The sequence below is a fragment of the Silurus aristotelis genome (assembly GCF_946808225.1).
Source record: "Silurus aristotelis genome assembly, chromosome: 26".
NCBI lineage: Eukaryota > Metazoa > Chordata > Actinopteri > Siluriformes > Siluridae > Silurus > Silurus aristotelis.
Window position 1 is genome coordinate 17,069,112 of NC_139599.1, and position 18,736 is coordinate 17,087,847.

Sequence of the window (18,736 nt, forward strand, 5' to 3'; positions counted from 1 at the left end):
TTGACCTTTAAAGCTACCTGGCACACCCATCAGACCTGATGTCATCACATCCTTACACAAGGTTACTGCACTCTCATTGACTTCTACTTGATCATTTACAGTAAACAACACATGTCCTCTTTCCTAGATTCTGATCTACTGATTCTTTTTTTTTTTTTTTTTTCCCTCATCTTTCTGAAAGAGAATAAATAGACTCTGGTGAGAAAACAAGACTGGTAAGCAGTTTACACCCGCCTCTGGTGAGAAAACATCTGCATTAACATATATGACTGCAGGGAACTGCTTGTTTCTTGCAGATTCTTGCTCTCTCTCTCTCTCTCTCTCTCTCTCTCTCTCTCTCTCTCTCTCTCTCTCTCTCTTTCTCTTTCTCTTTCTCTCTCTCACTAGTGACCACTGTTCCTGTCCTTTTCTTCTCTTCGGATCTACCTGGTTCGTCTCGATGCCCTACATCTGGATAGAGATCTCGTCAATAATATCGGATATTGGAATTAATATCAAAAGTCTGCTACAGTGGCTCAGGACCACAGTTTACATGAACAGTTTTGCATTTAAGCATCTATCACTGAACCTCAACAATGATGGAAGTGTAATGAAAGGACTTTCAGTGTTGAGGATGAGGATGAGGTTCCTTTTTCAAGGTGCCATCCGTCAGAAAATTCTTGTCTCTCAGACCGAGCGGCTTCTGACTTTAGTTGGGAAATGCTGTGAAATAATCTCTTCAAAAGAAATCAAGACACTTGGATGAGTAGAGCAAGTTACAGTTCATTGCGGCAAACCACAATCAACCCGAGAGCATGTCATGACAGCGGTGGTCTGATCACACCTTGCATTTCCTTCTGGTTTTATACATTTTTACCCTTAACACTGAAAACTCCCCAAACCTGGGCCCTCCTCAGTTACCATCAGCCATTACTATTATTGGAAATCTTTGGACATTGAACCTTCCCCCAAAGATTCTAATTATCATTAACATTTAAATATTCCAACATTCAAAAGGTTTATTCTCATTATCATTGTCTTAGAGATTTTTCGATAGGGTTAGACCACAAAAAAGTGGGGGCATATCCCACTGTTTCACTTCCTTATTTGACTTCGCTTGGTGGACAGTGCATGCCCGTGCAATTTGATCATGTGTGAGTACTTTGCTCTTTTCCTTATTTCATAGATTATACTATTTTATTATTTTGTTAGCAATTTTAGTACTTTGCATAAGCTCATTAGTATGTGTAAATATATCCTTACCTTTATTTAATTTGATGTTTTTAGTAGGCTGCTTAGGCTTTCCACAAATGGGGTAGACGGAAGAGGTGTTATTGCCTTTTTTGGCCTGCGCTTGGGGCGAGCTTCACAGAAGTGATCCTCCTGTTATCCTCTTTTATGGCATTTATAATAAACTTCCTCACACATGATTTATTCTGTTTGTGTGTTATTTCCATCTGTGTTTGATAGGGGCCCTTTTTACATCTCAGGGAGTTTTTCCTTTACCACAGTCATCACTGGCTCACTCACTACCACTTATAACAAACTTAAAGGCACTAAACTTGTGCAACTTTATAACCTCTTTATCTCTGTAAAGCTCATTAGGGGCAATGCCCATTATTAAAAGCGCTCTACAAATAAAAATCAATTCAACTGAATTGATTATTGGCAAATCTAATGATCTAGATCAGCGTTCCCCAACCTTTTTTGCACCACAGACTTGATTAATGTCAGACAATATTTTCACGGACCGCCTTTAAGAGGGCCTTATAAATAGAACAAATTAAAATGATATGACCATAAAAACTGGTATTTTCTAAATCTAATAATAAACGTAAATCCACGGTGTTGTTTTTTGGTCATTTTGCTCTGTTGGGGGTTTGAATTTAGCAGTAATGTATTATGTGTTAGCGGCCGGAGCTCCTTTAAGAAGGTAGTGGATGGAGGTAAGACATGTGACCGGAGCTCCTTTAAGAAGGTAGTGGATGGAGGTAAGTCATGTGACCGGAGCTCCTTTAAGAAGGTAGTGGATGGAGGTAAGTCATGTGACCGGAGCTCCCTTAAGAAGGTAGTGGATGGAGGTAAGACATGTGACCGGAGCTCCCTTAAGAAGGTAGTGGATGGAGGTAAGTCATGTGACCGGAGCTCCTTTAAGAAGGTAGTGGATGGAGGTAAGTCATGTGACCGGAGCTCCTTTAAGAAGGTAGTGGATGGAGGTAAGACATGTGACCGGAGCTCCTTTAAGAAGGTAGTGGATGGAGGCATCATGACCTGCATCAAGAGTGAGTCATAGACACAATGGATTTCTTGCAAAAGCCTTTAATTTTCTAAAAATCCTTAATTCATCTCTCAAAACTAAGTGCGTGTATCACAGGAGGGAAGTGTTAAAGTACAAATACTTCGTTACTGTACTTAAGTAGATTTTCCTGGTATTAGTATTTTACTTTTCTGTTAATTTTTTGACATTTTTACTTTTACTTATAAAATTTTTGCACAAATTTATCTTCTTACATTTTAAAAACAAACTTGTTACTTTAGTTTTAATCTATATTGTAAAATATACATTTTTTTCATCTCATTGCGCTGTTTCCTCTTATTGTGTGGCTTTTTCAATCTACCACTGGTATTTTCTGGCTCTCACACATCACAGACATAGACTAGTTAAAGAAACTATCGATAAGCAGGGCAGAAGGCAACAAGAAGTACAGTATGGTTCACAGAGGGAGACTGATGATCACCTGATCATCATCATCTTTTCCATGCTTGTGTTCTCTATGGTGGATGTTCAGCCTAATTACATTCATTAGGTAACAAAATTTGAAATTCGATTTGTATTATTAATATATTTCAAAAGAACGCGGTAATAACGGGTTAACGCAAATTGATTTTAATGGCATTTATTTTAATAACGCGTGATTACGCACTTGCGTGTTTTCCTCATTTTGATCGTACAGATAAGAGCTATACATTATTGGAATCTGTAAAGGGTTCACTTTTATTTGTACACACTCATAATAACAACAAAATGCTGTGCTTTTGTAAAATAAAGAAGAGTACCTAATAGTACCTAATATGGTGAGTCAACATCCTTAACAACATCATCTTATACAGTGATATTTTGGAGAGTAAACCTGTTGATCTTACATCAGTATGAGCTTTTCTACAGCTCAGGAAACTCTTCACTATGCTATTGAAAATACAAATTTAGTTTGAAGCTATTTATATACAAAGCTACACCAGGTTCTCTACATCAGCTGCATGTGATGGGTAGCTTTTCTCGAGCATCAGAAGGAAGGCTTTCTGTATGTTTGACTTTCTGAACTGACATGTGACCTGATGATCTTTATGAACTCTTTATTAATGTCCAGTTTGGTGTCTTTATGATCCAAATTTATACACTGGAAAAATATTTGCATGATTATTTTTTGGCTAATTGGTTTTTTTGCCAATTTTTATTTGTGTAATCAGAACTTATTTGGTTTACATATTAGCTGCGTTTGGCACTTGGCCGTCCTGCTGGCCAGACTATGTGTGCTTTAAATGTGTGAATAGAAAAATCGGATAATATTTTGTGTAATCAAAAGTAAAATGGTTATTTTCAGATTTTAATTATTTCCTGAAATGTGCCCTTGAACTTTGCATTTCAGCTGCGTTTGGCTGTCCTGGTTGCCAGAGGATTTTAATTTGCATGCAATTTATTTGCCTAGTTGGTAAATGTGTTGGAAAAAAATTTACTTTTGCATTTATTTAAAAAAATCTTTGAAAAAAAGAGTTTAAAAAGTGCATTTTTCAAAACAGTTTCAAAACACAAACAGCATCACACGACTTGCAGAACTTGCAGAAGCCTGGACTTGCAGAAGCCTGGACTTTTCTGAAAATCATTAGTTCATCTCTTTAAAGTGAGCATTTTTGTCAGTGCTTATCTCATGTCAGTGTTCACAAAGAAGATCGTCAAAATGATTAGTCATGTTGTCATTATGATGGCAAGAAGTTCCTGATATAAATTATGGTTTAAATTACAATGACTGAAAATGCAGGCTGACTTTCTTCTCTAAGCCATCTATGAATTTCAACAGCACAAATGTACACATTACTGTATGTGGGATGTTGATTTCAAGAGACCGGACAGAATTCACACTTTTACTGTACTGTAGTGTTTGTTCTTTTCCTGGTTGTTCATCCATTTTTAGAAATTGTAATTCTGTGTTTTTGTCACCAATTGAAGGTTCATGAGATTCACCTCTCACAAAGCAAATCTCAGAAGACTATGAGGTTTAGGCTTGTGCATGTGAAGGGCTGTGGTTGAGAATCGGTTTGTGAACAGAGGGCAGAGTCAAGAAAACTAAGCAGTAGTGATTCACACCTAAACTGCTTTAGCAGGTGATCCATGTTTCTTCAAATGGCAACGAAGAGGATCTTGGTACCTCGTAATGCCCTGTGTTTTGTTCAGTGTTTATTTTGTGTCCAGGGCATGAAATATTCATCAGATTTTATTATAATGTAAAATGTATTATAATGTTTATAATAATAAAAAAAAAAAAAGAGTTATTGTAATTTTATCAGAAGTACATCATAAATTAAACTACTGGATGTCGACATTGGTTGGTATGTGATTGATCTAAAAGGGATGGTGTGTTTACTGGAAATGTTATGATGCCAAAGATGTCTGAGTTACATACGTGTTTGGTTGTATGACCTAAAAGGATCAGATGGTTTTGTTTTGTCATGCAATGTCTTTAAAAAGCAGGTCGGAACCTCTACTTAACATTGAGGCATTTGTAGAATTAACCGATTTGTCTTCTATGTTTCAATGGGTGTTGCTCAGCTACCATCAAGGGGTTACGCCATTGTAAAGACGTTCATTTTTTCCAACACATTGCGAAATGTGTTTAATTTTCCAATGTTAATTGCAGGAGTTACTCAATAAATTAGATTTAGTAAATCAGGGTTACACAGGTGTTTGTGAGTTCAGACTGTGACAAACAGCCTGTAACCATGAGTTACTAAATCTAATTTACCAGTCTATTTCCCACATTTAATCTCAGTCTAGTTCTCTAAGGTACCCAGAGTAAACTCACTAGCTTAAACAGCTCATTTCTAAAGTGTTTTAAATATTTTGAACTAATACTTTATAACTTCAACTATCTTTACACCAATATTTTAAAGGAAGGAAAAGAAATGATGAGGATTCCTGCAGCATACGAGATCACAAAATGCAAAGCATCAGATCATTTTTCACCTACTATCTATTCAATGCTTTGTGTTTCCTCAGCTGAGTGTATCTCGCTAAACTCACACAATGAAGCAAACGTCCATTCATCCACACACTGTTCTGATGCTTATCAGAGATGAAGGCCAATTAGTAGTTACTGCTTTAAATTTTGTGGGCTTCATTGAATAGCTTGAGTAACCACATTAGTTCTATCTGAAATACACTGGGTTACTGAGGGCACTACCTTTTGGATTATTCTTTCTTGTTGCGATCCTGATCAGACCTCTAGTTTTTTAATCAAGTACTTTGTCTTTTTTAGTCTAGTCGCATGTGTTTGTCTAACCATTTACCCGTTGATCATGCTATAGATTGACTTTGCCCAACCTGTTTGGGTTCTTTGTCAATGTTGCCCTCAATAAAGGCTGAAAAAAACGATTTGCGTTTGTCTGTGAACTTTTGTGACTCAGAAAGGTTAATGAAAGCGTATGTACATGAATCGGGTTACAAAGCAAACATAAAAAGAACACAGAGGACAGCTTAAAGGCAACCATTAAAAAAATAAAATAAAATAAACATGTATAGTATCCTATTTTCTATAATCCGATTAATCCAATAATAAATATGTGTCAGTCTGAGATGACTCATCAGATTTTGACAATGATTACAAAAGTATTGTTCTTGTTTTTCTGCTCGCTTTATTCACCAACAGCCAACCTAGCATTTAACGTATTTGAATGATGTATGTGGATGAAATACTTCTTAAACTTCTGTGTTCCAGGTTTTTTATGTAGCCTGATGCCACAAAGTGTAAGCATGAACTTTTGCACATATTGAACTGAACAGCGTGTAGACAGTTTTTGGTCACTTGGTGTTTATGATACTTTACTTCTAGTGGCATTGCTTTTTTCAGTGATCTCTATTGCTGAGAACATTATGAGACGAATCTAGCTTGAAGTCTTCTAGTTTCTAGTACAGTCTTTTACCAGGATCCAGTCACCAGGATCCAGTCACCCGGTGCTGTGGAGTTTTCCCATCACTATGAACTATTAAAGATACAGCTGAAGAAACTAATGCACATGAACTCAAAAATTATTTCACTTTTCCATGCGTTTATTTACGTCAGCATTCTGAAATAATCTCAAAACTATTAAAAAGCATTGTGACTTGATTTGACCATAAATTAGCCATCCGATTACAGAATTATCAGTTGTATACACGGTGTATGAGCATAAAGGATTCTTCTTCTTTCATATTCAGTAAACTTCAGCAAACCAAAGCCACACTCAGTGTGGACTGTAAAAATGGAGGCTTTTAAAACCGATGGCGCATTTTTAGCAATGTGACGAAGCATTGTAAGGAAAGTAAAGATCAGCAGGCAGAAATATTGCAGAATGAAGCATCTTAAGTTTTGCTCATATGCAGTACAGGGACGTAAGCGTTTTTAGATATTTCAGTATGGATGAGCAACTTTTTGGAAACTAATAATAATGTACACGTAGACCGAATCATATTGTGCCTGGCCACAGAGATGTCTGAAATAGTCAAAGCTGAAAAGATAAATGATGTCTATCATTCATCTTGATACTTATCGGGATACTTACAACCCATATCTCTGGGTAACTGGTTTGCACTGATGTTATCAAAGCTATTATTTACTCTGAGTTGCATCAACTGAAAAAATGTGTGCTATCTAGACAAGTGAACCAAGATAACTCTAAAACAATAGATCTTGCAAAATGCAAATTGCAAAAACGCAAATGTGAACAGTTAAGTCATGCGTTTTGCTTTCCAAAGGAAGAGCTGGGACCAGAATGCTCTTTAAGCTGGTAGAGGCAGTATGATGCTCTTGGCAATGTTCTGCTGGGGTCCTGGCATTCATTTTGGTGCGAATACTTTAACACAAACCACACACATAAACATTGTTGCATGTTACATCTTTTCATGGTATTCTCTAATGCTATTGTATAGAGTACAATGGGATGTGCTGGAAAAACAGCTCCAATCCATGAAGCTCCAAACACACAACAAAGGGCTTTAGCTAGTTATTTGGTGCCAGGTACCACAGCAGAAGTGTCCAGAGCTTGATCGTTCAGAGCTGTTTAAGGAGCTTAAATATGGATTCATAAGATTTGCAAATCCTTGCATTTTGTTTTTATTTACGTCTTGCACATTGTCCCATGTTTATTAAAATGAGGGTTGTAACTAATATGGACTGAAGATTCAGTTCAGTTTCATAAAGTTGTTCTTCTAGCACTGTTACTATGTCTTCAATATCAAACTAGAGCTTCCAGAATACAGTGTGGCCTATAGGGACTGGAACTTTTATTAAACCTTTTTTTGCTTACACTTAGCGGCAGTCAGGAATACACATGAGCACCACTACACCTACACTTTGGGAAGCATATGCTCCAGGTTTGTGTCACCAAGCTTTACCCTGGTTCTTGAAAAGAAGAAAATGTTCCACACAAAACGTTTAAAATCCAAATGGTCAATGATGGATATAGACAGAACATGAATTGTGTTCTAGGGTCGCTGTTTCTTGCCTGTTTTGCTGATAAAGGTCTTGAACTGGTGGATTAGCCTGATGTTGTCTGTAGCTGAAACCTAATAAATGATGGTGATAAAACTAGAAAATATTTTTTTATTAATAATTTTTCTGAGTAAATTGGGAAGGGGGAAAAAAATCTAAACTCGAGATTAGAGTGTGCATTAAGGGTTTGGTCGAACATCAGCATAGTTCTTGTCCACCTGTGAGAAACGCACCACTTTCATGTGGCTGGGTTTCTCTTTTTTATCATTCCAAAGATACTCAGGCGAGAGCACCTTGGTGGGCTTGTTGTAGAGGAAGTACTTGTTCAGATGAGACTCCTCCTGCCATACTGCCTCGATCTGATTGGCTTTGTCCATCTCCATTTGCATGCGGCACGTCTTTGCCAGCTTGAGCACTTTGTCAGGACGTCACTAATCTAAAAAGGGATGGTGTGTTTACTGGAAATGTTATGATGCCAAAGATGTCTGAGTTACATACGTGTTTGGTTGTATGACCTAAAAGGATCAGATGGTTTTGTTTTGTCATGCAATGTCTTTAAAAAGCAGGTCGGAACCTCTACTTAACATTGAGGCATTTGTAGAATTAACCGATTTGTCTTCTATGTTTCAATGGGTGTTGCTCAGCTACCATCAAGGGGTTACGCCATTGTAAAGACGTTCATTTTTTCCAACACATTGCGAAATGTGTTTAATTTTCCAATGTTAATTGCAGGAGTTACTCAATAAATTAGATTTAGTAAATCAGGGTTACACAGGTGTTTGTGAGTTCAGACTGTGACAAACAGCCTGTAACCATGAGTTACTAAATCTAATTTACCAGTCTATTTCCCACATTTAATCTCAGTCTAGTTCTCTAAGGTACCCAGAGTAAACTCACTAGCTTAAACAGCTCATTTCTAAAGTGTTTTAAATATTTTGAACTAATACTTTATAACTTCAACTATCTTTACACCAATATTTTAAAGGAAGGAAAAGAAATGATGAGGATTCCTGCAGCATACGAGATCACAAAATGCAAAGCATCAGATCATTTTTCACCTACTATCTATTCAATGCTTTGTGTTTGCTCAGCTGAGTGTATCTCGCTAAACTCACACAATGAAGCAAACGTCCATTCATCCACACACTGTTCTGATGCTTATCAGAGATGAAGGCCAATTAGTAGTTACTGCTTTAAATTTTGTGGGCTTCATTGAATAGCTTGAGTAACCACATTAGTTCTATCTGAAATACACTGGGTTACTGAGGGCACTACCTTTGGATTATTCTTTCTTGTTGCGATCCTGATCAGACCTCTAGTTTTTTAATCAAGTACTTTGTCTTTTTTAGTCTAGTCGCATGTGTTTGTCTAACCATTTACCCGTTGATCATGCTATAGATTGACTTTGCCCAACCTGTTTGGGTTCTTTGTCAATGTTGCCCTCAATAAAGGCTGAAAAAAACGATTTGCGTTTGTCTGTGAACTTTTGTGACTCAGAAAGGTTAATGAAAGCGTATGTACATGAATCGGGTTACAAAGCAAACATAAAAAGAACACAGAGGACAGCTTAAAGGCAACCATTAAAAAAATAAAATAAAATAAACATGTATAGTATCCTATTTTCTATAATCCGATTAATCCAATAATAAATATGTGTCAGTCTGAGATGACTCATCAGATTTTGACAATGATTACAAAAGTATTGTTCTTGTTTTTCTGCTCGCTTTATTCACCAACAGCCAACCTAGCATTTAACGTATTTGAATGATGTATGTGGATGAAATACTTCTTAAACTTCTGTGTTCCAGGTTTTTTATGTAGCCTGATGCCACAAAGTGTAAGCATGAACTTTTGCACATATTGAACTGAACAGCGTGTAGACAGTTTTTGGTCACTTGGTGTTTATGATACTTTACTTCTAGTGGCATTGCTTTTTTCAGTGATCTCTATTGCTGAGAACATTATGAGACGAATCTAGCTTGAAGTCTTCTAGTTTCTAGTACAGTCTTTTACCAGGATCCAGTCACCAGGATCCAGTCACCCGGTGCTGTGGAGTTTTCCCATCACTATGAACTATTAAAGATACAGCTGAAGAAACTAATGCACATGAACTCAAAAATTATTTCACTTTTCCATGCGTTTATTTACGTCAGCATTCTGAAATAATCTCAAAACTATTAAAAAGCATTGTGACTTGATTTGACCATAAATTAGCCATCCGATTACAGAATTATCAGTTGTATACACGGTGTATGAGCATAAAGGATTCTTCTTCTTTCATATTCAGTAAACTTCAGCAAACCAAAGCCACACTCAGTGTGGACTGTAAAAATGGAGGCTTTTAAAACCGATGGCGCATTTTTAGCAATGTGACGAAGCATTGTAAGGAAAGTAAAGATCAGCAGGCAGAAATATTGCAGAATGAAGCATCTTAAGTTTTGCTCATATGCAGTACAGGGACGTAAGCGTTTTTAGATATTTCAGTATGGATGAGCAACTTTTTGGAAACTAATAATAATGTACACGTAGACCGAATCATATTGTGCCTGGCCACAGAGATGTCTGAAATAGTCAAAGCTGAAAAGATAAATGATGTCTATCATTCATCTTGATACTTATCGGGATACTTACAACCCATATCTCTGGGTAACTGGTTTGCACTGATGTTATCAAAGCTATTATTTACTCTGAGTTGCATCAACTGAAAAAATGTGTGCTGTCTAGACAAGTGAACCAAGATAACTCTAAAACAATAGATCTTGCAAAATGCAAATTGCAAAAACGCAAATGTGAACAGTTAAGTCATGCGTTTTGCTTTCCAAAGGAAGAGATGGGACCAGAATGCTCTTTAAGCTGGTAGAGGCAGTATGATGCTCTTGGCAATGTTCTGCTGGGGTCCTGGCATTCATTTTGGTGCGAATACTTTAACACAAACCACACACATAAACATTGTTGCATGTTACATCTTTTCATGGTATTCTCTAATGCAATTGTATAGAGTACAATGGGATGTGCTGGAAAAACAGCTCCAAGCCATGAAGCTCCAAACACACAACAAAGGGCTTTAGCTAGTTATTTGGTGCCAGGTACCACAGCAGAAGTGTCCAGAGCTTGATCGTTCAGAGCTGTTTAAGGAGCTTAAATATGGATTCATAAGATTTGCAAATCCTTGCATTTTGTTTTTATTTACGTCTTGCACATTGTCCCATGTTTATTAAAATGAGGGTTGTAACTAATATGGACTGAAGATTCAGTTCAGTTTCATAAAGTTGTTCTTCTAGCACTGTTACTATGTCTTCAATATCAAACTAGAGCTTCCAGAATACAGTGTGGCCTATAGGGACTGGAACTTTTATTAAACCTTTTTTTGCTTACACTTAGCGGCAGTCAGGAATACACATGAGCACCACTACACCTACACTTTGGGAAGCATATGCTCCAGGTTTGTGTCACCAAGCTTTACCCTGGTTCTTGAACTTTGAAAAGAAGAAAATGTTCCACACAAAACGTTTAAAATCCAAATGGTCAATGATGGATATAGACAGAACATGAATTGTGTTCTAGGGTCGCTGTTTCTTGCCTGTTTTGCTGATAAAGGTCTTGAACTGGTGGATTAGCCTGATGTTGTCTGTAGCTGAAACCTAATAAATGATGGTGATAAAACTAGAAAATATTTTTTTATTAATAATTTTTCTGAGTAAATTGGGAAGGGGGAAAAAAATCTAAACTCGAGATTAGTGTGCGCATTAAGGGTTTGGTCGAACATCAGCATAGTTCTTGTCCACCTGTGAGAAACGCACCACTTTCATGTGGCTGGGTTTCTCTTTTTTATCATTCCAAAGATACTCAGGTGAGAGCACCTTGGTGGGCTTGTTGTAGAGGAAGTACTTGTTCAGATGAGACTCCTCCTGCCATACTGCCTCGATCTGATTGGCTTTGTCCATTTCCATTTGCATGCGGCACGTCTTTGCCAGCTTGAGCACTTTGTCAGGACGTCCTCCGATCACGGCTCCTTCATAGTAATAGTCTCCTTCATCAAGGGGTATGTAGGCCTGAGATTTGAGACGGCGCTCATACGTGAACTGGTTCCGAGAAAACCCAAACAGGTAGGGATGCAGCACGCCGACAAGGTCGCCCAGAGACTCTGCCCCCCAATGAGCATGAAATTTGGTGTCAACATCAAAGCTGAATATGTAGTCGACCGTGTATAAGAGTTCCTCTTCAATGAGCTTCTCGATCATCTTCATTCTCTTTAGTGAGATTTCCTGCCAGCGATTTATGCTTGGTGTTTTAATCACTGTCAGTTGACTCTCCTCCCCCAGATTCACCTCAGGAACCTCATCTGGAAGATCTGTAAACAGGAAATAATGCACTGTGTAGCCCACCATGAAGTGCTGCTCTGCTGATTCTAGAAAGTCCTTCAGAAAACGTACATACCTGCAAGAAAACATTCACTTTTTCAATCAAAAAACAGATGAATTACTGGGGTCTTCAATTAAAGTGTCGAGAATCAAGACCTACTTCCCCAGAGCAAAAACAATAGTTGCCACGGTGACGTTCTGGTGTTTGTAAATGTTGTTAATCACCGCAACATCGAATGTTTCCTCCCAGACAATTGGAGCTGACCATCGGGTCGATAGGGAAACATCTGAACGACTGATAACACACGCACACACAAAGAGTTTAGTTTTTATTAATTAATAGTATAACATGTAACATGTCAGTGTCTGTGTGTGTGAGAACACTTTACTCACCTCGTATGTACGCTGGGCTGAGCACATACAACCCTAATAGTGGTAAATAATGTTTTATTTATACCACAGCATTGATGAACTAAAAAAATCTGCTCATTAATAAACAGTGTTAATTTTAAGTAATAGCAGTAGCAGGAAAGTGTATAGCAGAAATTGTATATGGTGGAGTATAGTAGGAAAATATACATATATATGTGTCAATGTGTCAATCCACAGGTAAAAGTATTATACATTACAGTTTCAAGGTGTAAAGACTGAACAGAATTAAAGCTATGAAAAACAAAGGACGGTTCTAAATAGCAGTATCTATGTTGTATAGGTAGAATTAAATACAGGATCAAGATTGTGTGTGTGTGTGTGTGTCCTCACCCTGGAGGAAAGATCAAGTCCATATTGACGTGCTTTGTTCTAAAAGACGATCAGACATAGACTTGCATTGGGTTTTTGCAATTGCATTTGTCTATATATATACAGTGAGGAAAATAAGTATTTGAACACCCTTCTGTTTTGCAAGTTCTCCCACTTAGAAATCATGGAGGGGTCTGAAATTGTCATCGTAGCTGCATGTCCACTGTGAGAGAAAAAATCTCCACACAGATCTTCTCTAGATCAGTCAGGTTTCTGGCCTGTCGCTGAGAAACACGGAGTTTGAGCTCCCTCCAAAGATTCTCTATTGGGTTTAGGTCTGGAGACTGGCTAGGCCACACCAGAACCTTGATATGCTTCTTACAGAGCCACTCCTTGGTTATCCTGGCTGTGTGCTTCGGGTCATTGTCATGTTGGAAGACCCAGCCTCGACCCATCTTCAATGCTTTAACTGAGGGAAGGAGGTTGTTCCCCAAAATCTCGCAATACATGGCCCCGGTCATCCTCTCCTTAATACAGTGCAGTCGCCCTGTCCCATGTGCAGAAAAACACCCCCAAAGCATGATGCTACCACCCCCATGCTTCACACTAGGGATGGTGTTCTTGGGATGGTACTCATCATTCTTCTTCCTCCAAACACGTTTAGTGGAATTATGACCCAAAAGTTCTATTTTGGTCTCATCTGACCACATGACTTTCTCCCATGACTCCTCTGGATCATCCAAATGGTCATTGGCAAACTTAAGACGTGCCTGGACATGTGCTGGTTTAAGCAGGGGAACCTTCCGTGCCATGCATGATTTCAAACCATGACGTCTTAGTGTATTACCAACAGTAACCTTGGAAACGGTGGTCCCAGCTCTTTTCAGGCCGTTGACCAGCTCCTCCCATGTAGTTCTGGGCTGATTTCTCACCTTCCTTAGGATCATTGAGACCCCACGAGGTGAGATCTTGCATGAAGCCCCAGTCCGAGGGAGATTGACAGTCATGTTTAGCTTCTTCCATTTTCTAATGATTGCTCCAACAGTGGACCTTTTTTCACCAAGCTGCTTGGCAATTTCCCCGTAGCCCTTTCCAGCCTTGTGGAGGTGTACAATTTTGTCTCTAGTGTCTTTGGACAGCTCTTTGGTCTTGGCCATGTTAGTAGTTGGATTCTTACTGATTGTATGGGGTGGACAGGTGTCTTTATGCAGCTAACAACCTCAAACAGGTGCATCTAATTTAGGATAATAAATGTAGTGGAGGTGGACATTTTAAAGGCAGACTAACAGGTCTTTGAGGGTCAGAATTTTAGCTGATAGACAGGTGTTCAAATACTTATTTGCAGCTGTATCATACAAATAAATAGTTTAAAAATAATATATTGTGATTTCTGGATTTTTTTTTTTAGATTATGTCTCTCACAGTGGACATGCACCTACGATGACAATTTCAGACCCCTCCATGATTTCTAAGTGGGAGAACTTGCAAAATAGCAGGGTGTTCAAATACTTATTTTCCTCACTGTATAAAACACAAAATATCCAGACAGACAGACAGACAGACAGACAGACAGACAGACAGTTACGGGTATTATGAATCGTGTTACGCACATTTCTTAAATTGATGTATGAATTGAATATGTAAAATATCTGCATATTGTTTATTCCTCAGTGGATGCCACATTGAGTAAAGTTACAATAGCATCAATAGCATCAATATACCCACCTATAAACTCAAACACAGCTTTAAAATCTAAAATTAGCCACACATAATGGGGACTTCTTTGTTGTCAAATATAATATGATGCAACGGAAAACCAAAAAAAGCCGGAAAAATATGATTCTCAGTGGATAAGATATATGAGTGAGAAGATGCAGACTCATATCTTTTATTAAAAAAAAGGGAAGTCTACACTCTTTGTACACTGTTTATTAATGTTTAGCGAGTCTTCTATTAGCTCCAATGATGCTTCCGTGTTTTAACCCTCGTCCTTTGATCCCGGCATCGTCTGTTTGTGAGTCGCTTGGACGTTGTCTTTTCTTTAATTACGTTTTGTTGATAATCGATTCAGTTTTGTGTGCCATCAGTTTCTCATTCCTTTGAATAACATTTCATTTACACAAGCAAAACAAGTATTAACACTTTGTTTAATTCCATATGTCCTGCCAAGCTGATATGTCTGAACTTCACAGCTGATTTGCTGTGTGTAAAAACAAAACACATGGTGCCAGTCTCTGACAAGCATTTGGCTTTAGCTTATGTTCATGTTATTGAAACATTTTATTGTTGGAAAAATAGTGTTATGTTTGTATTTTTTTCTTAACTTTTTTCTTAATTAGATTAAAACTAATATGTTTTAATGATACGTGGGTATGTATGTTTGTGTACTCACACAATCTCTCTGCAGTCCAACATGCGTCTGAAAACACACAACATCACAATCGGTTCATCACTGTGTTATTGGAAATTCATTCATACACTTTCGGAGCCTTACGCAGGTCAGATTAAGTGCATTCATACACTCAGTGGCACCCAGGGGCAATTTAGCATAAACATAAAGGGATTTTGAAACAGCTGTCATTTGTAGAAGCAAAAAGAATGAATGAAAATGGACATGGAATACTATGAAACACACATTTATATAAATATATAATGTACAAATATTTTGTCTCAATCTGTCCAACATCTTGTATTTAAGTTAAGCTGAGCGGCGTCTCTGCTAGTTTGCTAGCAGAACACATTGTATTGTGTGGTGCTTGAGCGAGTATTTTTTCTTACCTCAGCCAGGAGGATGTGTAGTTGTAATTGTAGTAAATTAACCTGGTGAAGAAAACACACACCATCACAATTTTAGCTATTTGTGAGGTAAAGAAAATCAGAGGACACTTGGCTATAGTATGGAGCTCACTGAGAAATGGCTTTGACTGCTAAGAGGAAAGAGTTTGTTCTATTGTCCACTGTCCTGTCTGTGGCTATGAGTCTAACGCCGAGTGCACAATGTGCAATTTTTAATAGTCCTTGCGATTGATGCTTGTCAGACTGTACAAACATGATCTCCATGTCACACTGTAGGATCTCAATTGTCATAATGTCAGACTGTACGACAATCAAAAACTGCCGCACGCACAAAAAAGATTCTTCTGAAGTCTTACATCATCAATCCGTTACACGTTCAGACACACGTTCTCTCGCTAATGGAAGCAAACAAAAACAATCTGTAGCGTTAATTTTGTTTATAAAATCCTGTCTTGATAATAAAAACGTAATACAATCACTACTCCATAACTTAATACGTATTTCTTCTTGCTGTGCTGTCCATCTGACTCGTTTCGACATTTTCCCTGAGATGGTTTGAAGTTTTAACACTAATTGCACTCTTATCAGTTCTCGGTTTTTACGCTCGTAATCGGAAAGTTCACACTTCAGGAAAGAGTCTGAAATCTCTTACACTGTCAGAATTTCATCAGAGCAGAAAAAGGAAGAGTGCAATGGCCATTAATCACACTCTTGATGTCACCCAAATGAGGATGGGTTCCCCTTTTGACTCTGGTTCCTCTTAAGGTTTCTTCCTCATAATATCTAAGGGAGTTTTTCCTTGCCACAGGCTCCATGGCTGCTCATCAGGGATAAATACACACCGTTCACCTTGACTGTTAAATTCTTTAAAGCCGCTTTGAGACAATGTCTGTTGTGAAAAGTGCTTTAGAAATAAACTTGACTTGACTTGACTTGACTAATCAGCTTTTGTGACCATGTCAAACCAGCAATTAAATACGACAGGGTTTAGCCTCGGATAATTGAAATAGTTTCGAATTTTAACAATTTGTCACTGACGATTTAATCATGGCCAAAACTGAACCTGACTTTAGAGAGCAGAAAAAAGCAATTTTAGAAATTCTCTCACTATTGTGACTGAGCCCAATAACTATGCCAAAGTATAAGCTAGGGGGTGAAATCATCAGCTGGGCAGAGGGGCAGAGCAACGGTCTGGCCTGGGTAGGAATGGTGGATCTGATCTTGTGCCTCTTTCTTTGCAACAGAAAGTTTTATGACATTTCCTGTGTCAACACCTTCCATTCTACATTCCATTCTCTTTACCTTCTTGCTTTGCTGAATTGCATGCTGGCTTTGCGATAGTCATCATTCTATTCAGGAATCCAGGCCCTTCTAAGTATTTTAAAAGGGTCTCTGTCATGACCATCAAAGAAAGTTTCCTTCCAGACCATCACATCAACCATACTTTTAGGTTGGTCTACAGCTGTTTGGTGTTCCTCTAACGAGCCCACCTATTTAAGTTCCATGTTTTTCACCTTCTCTGTATTTTGTTAGTTTTCATGAGTATATAGTGTATAGTGTAGTGAGCAGATTTTATTGTGTCTATTTGTGTCATAAGCATTATGTTTCTTTTTGGCTTGCCTTAACTTTATTCCCACCTCTTGTCTTAGTTCAACACAGCTGAAATTGGGTTGGTTTCAATAGAAGGAGCAGATGTATGAGATTTTTACTTGTTTGTTTTACCAGAGCCACACCTAGAAAACATGCACATTTTTTGTCTGCTGTTCAATGGTACACTTGTTTATTCATTTTTTTTTTTTTAGATGTTGTCTTTTATTAGAGGTCAACAAGAAAATCAGGTTTGAAGTAGGATGAGAATAAGTACAATGAGAGGCTTCAATAGGATTCAGACTCCTTTTATTCGCTCTTTCATTTCTACTGCACACAGTTCTTTATATATTTTAACCTTTATATCAAAAATACAATCTTAATACAATTTTCATAATAAAAAGAGTTTTTCTCTTTAAATAAAGAATCAGAAGATAAGAAGTTATCTATATCCAGTACACTAGCAGTGATCCTGGTTATATACATTGAACTTCCGAGAACAGTGTGCAATGACATGATTTAATTTACAATAATATAATTTATTAGTTGATAATAAATATTATTAATATTATAAAAATTAATTTAATTAATAAAAATAATGTGCCTGAGAGTTAATTTAAACCAAGCTGAGAGTTCATCTGAGTTTTAATGACTTACTGGTTGCTGACAAAATACACAGATAATTTGCAGATTTCATCACACACACACACACACACACACACACACACACATCACACACACACATCACACACAAAAATAAATTCTTGTCCCAGCATCTGCAATCTTGGATGCAGTTCAATGTGAACAGTCAGGGAAAATCACAGCACCCAGTGTAAAAATGTATATAGTAATAGTAGCTACAATAATAATAATAATAATAATAATAATAATAATAATAATAATAATAATAATCATGCCATACCAGAGGAGTGAACAGGCGATAAAAAGGCAAAACAGAGAAAAAATCTTTCTGAACCGCATTGTGCTGGTTTTCTTGTCCTTCACTTACTAAAGACTAATTTTGGTTCAGTCTGTGTTTAGGTGTGTACAGTATTTCTATGTGTGTGTCTGTGGTGTGTCTGAGACACAGGCGTGACTGCATAGATGATCCATGTTTGCAGATTTGACACACCTATCAGACAAGAAATCGCAAGTTTGATATTAGATTTGAAATATTCCATCATAGTGCTTTTCTCTCGAATCTGATTGGTCAGAAAATTTCATTTTCTAGAACAGCAGCTCGGACCGTAACAGTTTAATCGCTGTGATGGAAAAAAATAAAAAATAAATACATTCAAAATAGCCACATCTTTTAGTAAGGAGATGTTTCTGTAACATCTATGAAGGTTTTCAAACATCTCTCTGGAGTTTATTCTGTGCAGTTTCCTGGAAAAATGACAAACTGTGGAATTCTTTGGTTTGTTTTTTTCCTGAACATTTCAGAAGAAAGTATAAAGAGACTGTGGTGAGGAAAACAAGTGTTTATATCATATTCTTGTGAATATTTGCTCAACGAAATAATAATTATTG

General features: G+C 37.5%; 1 protein-coding gene across 1 annotated transcript; it reads right to left on the reverse strand.

Annotated features, from left to right (window-relative positions):
- Nucleotides 1-11,239: 11,239 nt before the first annotated feature.
- LOC310720421 (globoside alpha-1,3-N-acetylgalactosaminyltransferase 1-like) lies at nucleotides 11,240-18,283 on the reverse strand. The gene is made up of 7 exons (XM_083530979.1): nucleotides 18,129-18,283; nucleotides 15,602-15,643; nucleotides 15,216-15,242; nucleotides 12,845-12,883; nucleotides 12,476-12,508; nucleotides 12,243-12,377; nucleotides 11,240-12,158 (listed from the first exon to the last, which is right to left on the reverse strand). The coding sequence occupies exons 1-7, from the start codon at nucleotides 18,185-18,187 to the stop codon at nucleotides 11,468-11,470; spliced, it is 1,026 nt and encodes a 341-aa protein (XP_083387105.1). The 5' UTR covers nucleotides 18,188-18,283; the 3' UTR covers nucleotides 11,240-11,467.
- Between the last annotated feature and the right edge of the window lie 453 nt (nucleotides 18,284-18,736).